Raw genomic sequence first — 8,063 nt, 5'->3', positions numbered from 1 at the left:
GCCTGGGCCCCTCTGATAAGGAGGAGCCAGTAGTACAAGAGGAAAACCAGGAGAAGATGGGCCTTAGAGACCAAGAGCGCCAACTGCTGCAAACCCTGACCCAGTGAGTGTGGAATGAGGGGATGGGAGAGCAGAGGATGACTGCTCTTGCTTTCCAAGGGCTATTCCCAGCCTTGAAGGGAGACCATTTAAGGAAGTTGGATCTTCTGAGATAGCACTGTTCCTGGAGCCAGCAGCTGTCCACATGCTAGAACAGGTCTGCACTAGAAGTCTGGCCCCACCTCTCCCTGCATAATTTCCCTCTGGTCTCAACTGCTGGGCACTTAAGACACAGCGTGGTCAGTTCCACTCTGCCTGGTGTCTGCACTGAGCTGGGTGCCCCAGGCCTCGGTCCCACAGAATCTATTGCTCCCCTCCCCACACCAAGCCTATCCACATGTCTGAGTCTCCCACTAGGCCAGATGCACATTGGGTTTCTGGGAAGGTTCCTTATTTCTATATCCTCTGTGCCAAGCAAGGTGCCTGCATCTTAGAAACTCAATAAGCATCTGTGAAACAGAAATACTCAGCAGAGGCTCCTTCTCATGCCAGTAACTAACCAAGACCAGCCTGTGCTATTTAGAAGCTCCGGGCCCTGGACATCCCCACCTGAAATCTTACATGCTGAGAGACCTTGCCAAGGCTGTTGGCAGCATGGCAGGGACCCTTACCATGCTGTGCCTACTGATGCTCCTGAAGTTTGTGTCATATACCAAAGAAAGCACCAGGGACTCGTGTCTGAATCCTGGTTTGGGCACTCATGCTGTCTAGATAGACTGCATCTCCCATCTTGAAAATGGAGATGATAGATGCTAATCCCTTCAAATCCTCATCAGCCCTAAAGACATCTGGGAAAGTGTTTGGCTGACCATAAATGAGCTGGACAAACCTGAGTTACCAAAGGTCAGGGCTTTTTCTCAGCAGTTGACTCCAGACCCACCCAAAGCCACACAAGTCCTTCTACTGTATCACACTTGGTTTTCCTCAAGCCACTTTGAGGCCAAACAGCATCTTCTTCTTTAGGCAACAGGAACCCAGGGAATGAGTGGGATCTGACCCAGTGGAAACTCTAATATGCTCATGGACATACCCAAATGTTCCCAGTGACTAAGGGCTACACGAAGGAGTTGGCTGGACCCTTCCTGGAAACTTGCTCCAGAATGGACCAGCCCACAGAGCTGTTCTGGCCATCCTTACCTTCTCTGGAGGTCAGCCTTTCCCTTGCCCCCAAAGCAGGGTCCCAGGCAACCCTTATCCCCTGGCAGCAGATGACACACAGACAGGTCCAGCATGCAGACAGTTTATTGATCCTTACTCTCCCCCCCCCCCCAATAACTTCTCACTGGACAGGGAATGAAAAATCAAAGGAAGAGGATACAGAGGTGGAAGTCAAAAGGGACACCTTGAACCTGCTGTGATGGAAGGGGGGGGTCTGAAATTCACAACCTTTCATTTCTGAGGCTCAGGAAGTTTGTGCCCCAAGAGAGCCACACTCATTCAGCCAAACCCCTTCTACCTGCTGGAAGAGAAATAGGCATTACCCTGGCTCAGGCCTTCTTCTGGCTCCCACACTGGCCTTTCCCAGACTTGGCTGTCACAGCTGGTGGGACCACTAGCATTGTGTGACCACAGCCTCTTGACCTAAACAATCAGGCAAGGCTTGGCTCCATCCACACAAGCAGAGAAACAAAGGTGACTGATAAACAGGAGATCTGTGGCACAGAAAAAATGGGAGAGGGATATGCGTCAGATTAGATAATGACTTCAAAATGTAGTGTAAACCCACAAGGGGGGCTGACTGAGGACTAGACACCATGATTAAGTAAGAAAACGTGACTCTGTGAGCTGACCTGCCTTCTGAACAAACCTAACACAGTCTTGCTCACAGCATGTTTTGGTCCCCTTGACTCTACTCAACCATCATGAGAGCAGAAGTGGTGGTCTGGGTCCCCCCCAGCAGGAGGGGACTGTGATGACTGTCCAGATCTCTGTGGTCAGAGGGCATTGCAGCCACCTGCAGCCCTGAGCCTGGAACAGACAAGAGGGAGCAGGAGGCTGATTCCCGGAGAGCTGGCCCATGCCCCTGCTGGCCCGGCCAGTTCCTTGGGCTCCTATTCTACCGCTTCTTCTTGGTCTCCTTCTTGGGCCTTTTGTTTGCAGAAGGAACAGCAGCCTTGGGCTTTCTTGTTATCTCAGCACTTCTGGGCTCAGATGGTTCTGCCTCCTGCATGGTGATAAAAAGGAGAATCTCGCTTAGATGAATCAAGCCTGACACCAGCAAAATGAGATCACATCTGAAGGGACTTTGCAAACTGTAGCATGCCACTGAGACAGGAGGAACAGAATCCATCATTACGGGGACCCAGGACCTACACGTATGCAGGACTGTGCTGGGAGGTCTCATAGGCCTACATGGAATCTGGGTTCTTTTGCAGCCAAGTGACCTCCTGGGCTACTCACTTTCCCTCTCTGTATTGGCTTACTTACCTGTGAGATGGGAAAAGTGATGCACGCCTTGGAGGGCTGATGTGAGGAGGTGAACACATATGAAAAGCCCCAGAAAACAGCAGCTGCACCCCGTGGCTGGCCGGTCACTCTGTGGCAGTGAGGTAGACCCACTATGGATTGCTCCCCTCCCCTGTGCTCTGTGAAGGAGGCAGAACTACAGACCCTCCCTGCCAGGGAAGAAGCTCTGTTTCTTAATCTATTTCATACATTGTGATTTCTTCCCTGTAAGATTCAATTGAAACAAAGTTCTGCTGGTAAGAAAAAAAAAATGGTTCAAAACGACAGACCCAGATCCAGCCTTTATTGTGCTGATGAAGAAGGTAGACTCCAGGGAAGAGACATGGCCGGCTCAGGCTCACATCAGAGAAGAATCTGGAACAGGCTGTTTGCTCCCATCTAGTATCCTCTCCTCCTCTGGGTGGTAACAGCAGTATGCTATAGCCAGGAAGGACTCAGAGAGGCCAGGCTAGCCCGGAAAGCACTGTCCACAGCCGGCCCACAGCAGACTTCACTCAGCCTGCAGTGTTTATTTTTTTAAAATTTAAACCAACTGGGAGACTTCCCATTAAATCTGGATTCCTGGCTTTTCTTGAAAACTAAACATCCAGTGACAATGGCCCTATATTCCCTTGTGGTAGCAGTGGGCTGAGCATTGACTGTCCCTTCACTCAGGTGCCCACCCCAGACCCACGCCCCTCACATCCCCAAGCATTCTGATAGAGAAACGATTCTCAGGACCTGTGCTCTTTATTAAAAATGAGAAGATAAAAGGGAGACTAAGACACCAGAGGGAGCACACTTCTGGATGAGGAAATACCCTCTGTGTTCCACCTGCCAATTCGCTTCCAGCTCACTTATCTCCTCTTCCCTGCTCATCCCCACCCCACCTTCCTCCTCCACCCTGGCCCAAAGTCCCTGCCCTACAGAACAGGAGGGACCTGCGGGGAGGGGTAGTCCCTGCTTACCATCTAGTCTAGAGACCTGTCGACTTCCTTATCAGCCACTATTGTTCTAGACAGCCAGGCAGATACCAGATGTAAAGGGTCAGACCAGTCGAAGGCTCCCAGGAGTGATGGCCCCAAGATAACTAGAGGATTGTCCCCACCCCACCCCTCACCCCACACACAGGTTGTGACTGCAACTCTGGACTCCTCCAGCCTGCTGAGCCTCCTCCTGCCAAAAGTCAAAAAGGCTTGAGGGTTTCCCTCTGCTGATACTGTTTATGCATGTGACTCCCTCCCCCTCCCCCGCCCCCAACAAAATGTGTAGAAGCCTGACCAGGTCTCTAAGACAGAGCTGCTCTCTGAGCTCCAGGGCCACAGAGGAGTGACACCCACGTTTCCTGGGACCCACAGGGCTGTGCACAGACAGTGTGACTCTGAGTTAACTGTGAAACCTACTTTCTGTTCAGCAGCCCCCAGAACTACGAGGTGACTCTGGAGTGACAATGACAACTTGTTCTAGAGTCTGTTGAAGGGTCACTCAACCCCCCTTGTTTGTGATTAAAGTTCCTAGAGGAGTCAGAAAGGTGGGCTAGTGCTCTAGTGTCACACGGCATCTTCTACAGCTGGAAGCAGCTCCCGTGGGCGTGTACACACATGGCAGTCAGCCAGTCAGCGAGTGTACTATCTGAATCCTCCTCAGCCCAGATCTCCTTCTCTCTCCCCCATGTCACCTTCTGCCACTGTCACCCACCCAGTTATCCAAGCTAGAAAGCTCCAAGTCATTTCTGAGCTCTCGCCATTCTCTTGTACTCTAATATCCAGTCCGCTCCCAAGGCCTGTCCACTGTACCTTCCCAGGGCCTCTAGACTCAGCCAGTCCCCCTGACACACTCTGCTGCACTGGTTCAGAGCCCAAGGTCTCCCGCTGGCCCTGCTCCCGGTGTCCCCCACCCACAGGGCTTCCTACCTTGCCCTTATATCTCCCATCCTCATCCTCTTCTGCAGGGCTTTTTTTTTTTTTTTTTGAGACGGAGCCTCAAGCCTTCCCCCTGGGTAGAGTGCCGTGGCAGCACGCTCACAGCAACCTCCAACTCCTGGGCTCAAGTGAGTCTCCTGCCTCAGCCTCCCAAGTAGCTGGGACTACAGGCGCCCACCACAACGCCTGGCCATTTTTTGGTTGCAGCCATCATTGTTGTTTGGCAGGCCCAGGCTGGGGATTCGAACCCGCCACCTTAGGTGTATGTGGCTGGCGCCTTAGCCGCTTGAGCCACAGGCGCCGAACCTTCTGCAGTGCTTTCAAAGACAATTTTCTTAAAACAGTCCTAGTCCTAATCATGTCTGCTTTCTCCTTAAAAGCATTGCTTGTTCCTCCTTTGTATGAGATGAATTCTGAGAGACTCAGCATGGCCTCCAGGCCTCTCCACTTCGGCCTTGGTCCCATCTCTAGGCTCGTTCCCTTGTGCAGCCCACTCTCTATCACTCTGGGCTACTGGCCAGCCAGTCATTTCCAAATACTCTCTTCCCTTCCATTCATGTCTAGCTACTTGCACCCAGGACCCACGGATATGTCAGGGCCCCAGAATGCCGAAGAGAATGCATGCTCAGTGGGGGTGTACCATGTGGGTGCTTCACACATCAGCTCCCAGAGCTGCTTCATCACTCTGGTGAGCCACATTCTGCAGGCGAGGAAATGGGGGCTCCCTGAGTCTGGGTGTCTGATTCAATGTGGCATGGCCACTTTCCCCATAAGCTGCAGAGATGCAAAGGTGGCCATTACCCACGTGGTTGGGGACTTGGGGTCCTAGCCACATGGAGCTTGCAGCTCCAAATTCTTAGCTGATGAGAATGACTCTGAGTGAAGGGCTGGCTTCTGGTTTCTCCTCAATGTGCCTTCCAGGCAGACAGCAGACCACAAACCCTCCAGCCCCACCTTTAAATGTGGGAACACTGCACCTCCTCTGTAGCAAGTTTTAAGGTTCTTCAGCAATCACACTGTCAAGTATAAAAGAAAACCTCCACTGCCAGGTGGTTTCTGGGTCTGCAGAGGCGTCCTCTGTGGACAAAGGCCCCATCAATAATGAAGCAGCTCTCTGGCCGCTTACCAGGCCAGAAAATTGCTGCTATTCATCAGATTCAAATAATCGAATCTGTGCTACAATGCATCAAACCCCTTCTAGGCTGAATTTTATGATTTCCACTATACAGTTCGATGTGGATTTAGTCCTATAAATCAGAACAAAACGTCATTCTACACAGACTGAAACCACTCTTTCCTTGAAATGGTCCAGGGAAAGAAAATCGCTATGCTACACTTAGGCACCCTCACGTACCTTATCCCACTTGACCCTCTGAGAACTCTGTGGGTCAGGAAAAAAAGTTCTCTTTTGATGGCTCAGGACACTGAGGTTCATACGGGGTAAGGGCAGGTCAGCCCTCAGACCCGTCTGCCTAGTGCTGAAGCTCATGCCCATCCCACTGTGCAGGGTGGGCCGAGGCCCTGGGCAGCATGGGGTTGACAAGACCTTGCAGAAATGGGACCAGTAGTGGCCTAGAAAAGAGGGTAAAACTAGTTGAAACAGGGTGTGGGGGAGGCTGCCCCTGTGGGCTCAACAAGGCAAACTGAGACACAGAGTCCGGGATGCACTTGGCAGGCAAGGAAAGCTGTGATTAGGCAGAACAGCCTTGGGAGCTCATTCCAGACACAATTCAGCACGACTCTGCAGGCCCTTCCCACTGGCTGGCTTGTGGCTCTTTGTGTGTCCAGCCGTCTCTCCCACAAGCCAGTGCACATCTCCAGACCAGTGGCTGGTGGGAACATGTTTACACTCTCACCCTGCCCACCACACAGCAATCTCTCAGGAATGGGTCATTAAGTAAAAAAACACCCCACCTCCCCATTCAACAGCAACCTCCTCCTAAAATCTTAAAAAAAAAAAAAAAAACCCAGAGCATAATTATAAAGTTGGTTCTGTGAGCCTGTCTCCTAAGGTGCTTAGAATGGGGTGTGTGCTGACCTGCATTAATCATTTATTTATGGCAGCCCTCAGTGACAACCAGGGGCCTGATTTAAAATCAAGACCCTCACCTACGGTGTATTTTAGAAGGGTACACATTAAATCTACTAAGTGTAGAATATAAATGTCTTAACACAGTAACTAAGAAAATGCAGTGAAGGCTATGTTAACCAGTTTGATGAAAACATTTCAAATTATATATAAAACCAGCACATTGTACCCCATAATTGCATTAATGTACACAGTTATGATTTAATTTAAAAACAAAAAGAAATAAAATAAAATCAAGACCCTGGTGTAAAATGTTCCAAAAGGGTCCAGACCTTCTAGGCCACTGTCCCACTGCACCATAGGAAGGCACATCCCCTTCCAGACTCCAAACACCACAGGGCTTTCTGATTGAGAGTGAAGTCCATATAGGCATCACACAGAAACCGACCCCTCTCGCCATCAGTCCTGGTGACTCTGCTAGATCACAATACTGAGTATTGGTTGTCCTTGTCTGCCCAGCACCCTCTCTCCACCGGAGGGGTCTTCCCTTCCCCTCCTGTGGAGTTCTAGGGGACTCTCCGTCATTGCAGCTATAGGAATAGGCAGCTAAATATGGCCTAGCCAGAAATAGTACCCACTTCCCCAACCCACCTACGGGACGTGTGACCAAGCAGAGGACTTCCGTGAGATTTGGAAAATGAGCAGAGGCAGAGAAATGTTTCCTCTAACTTGTAAATTACAAGCGACAAGGATGCAGACTGTGGGTGCTGCAGCCACCTTCCCTGACTTGGTAAGGGACTACGAACGAAGCCCACACTCCCAGGAAAGCCAGGAGTGAGATGGACAGAGCCCTGAAGACTCCTTGAAACTCCCAGTTCCCAGAGCCAGTTTCTTTTGGGGGAAGCTGCTGGAGCCCAGTTTCTGAACTTTCAACAGGAAGTGTCCCCACGAATATAAGAGACTCTCACAGCGGTGGATGGATGTGAAAGTTCCTGCTTTTTGGCGCTGGCTGCTGGCTGACAAGATGTGACATAAACACATGAAGAGATGAGAACAGTCAACATCTAAGCTCCAAGGAGTCTATGATTCACTGCCAGTTGAACTATTACTGTCAGCTACATGAGTCGCCGAACCAAAAGTCAACGCCCACTTGCTTAGGGTTGACTGGATCAACATTCTGTGTAGAAACGGATTCAAGAGCGGCCAAGAGGAAAGCTCAGGAAAGGTTTCCCACCCTTACTTCCTCATTCCCCATTCCTTAAGCTCCTGGAATTTGGTTTCCACCTTCTCAAAGAAACTCCACTCCAAGAAAACTTAGACTCTCTCCCCAGAAAACAGGTCTGAGCCTGTAAACGTCACATTTTTGTGCACAACTTCAGGGGGCTTGTACACTCCTGAAGCCTATCCAGGAACTCCCTATGAAGAATTCTGTTCCAGGCTCGGCACCTGTGGCTCAACTGGCTAAGGCGCCAGCCACATACACCTAAGGTGGAGGGTTCAAATCTAGCCCCGGCCCGCCAAACAACAATCATGGCTGCAACCAAAAAATGGCCAGGCATTGTGGCAGG

The 8,063-nt window shown here is 50.8% G+C and overlaps 1 protein-coding gene across 1 annotated transcript in view; it reads right to left on the bottom strand.

Moving 5' to 3' along the window:
- Window positions 1–1,331: 1,331 nt before the first annotated feature.
- Window positions 1,332–8,063, bottom strand: part of MANBAL (mannosidase beta like) — a 15,560-nt gene continuing 8,828 nt past the window's right edge. The window contains exon 2 of the mRNA XM_003787576.3: window positions 1,332–2,263. Coding sequence (XP_003787624.1) covers window positions 2,156–2,263 — 108 coding nt within the window. The 3' untranslated portion in view covers window positions 1,332–2,155. The remainder of the gene's footprint in view (window positions 2,264–8,063) is intronic.

The sequence above is a fragment of the Otolemur garnettii genome, unplaced genomic scaffold (assembly GCF_000181295.1).
Source record: "Otolemur garnettii isolate 467f Iridium unplaced genomic scaffold, OtoGar3 scaffold00023, whole genome shotgun sequence".
NCBI lineage: Eukaryota > Metazoa > Chordata > Mammalia > Primates > Galagidae > Otolemur > Otolemur garnettii.
The sequence above is the reverse complement of the archived record's forward strand: the minus strand, read 5'-3'. Positions and strand labels throughout refer to the sequence as shown.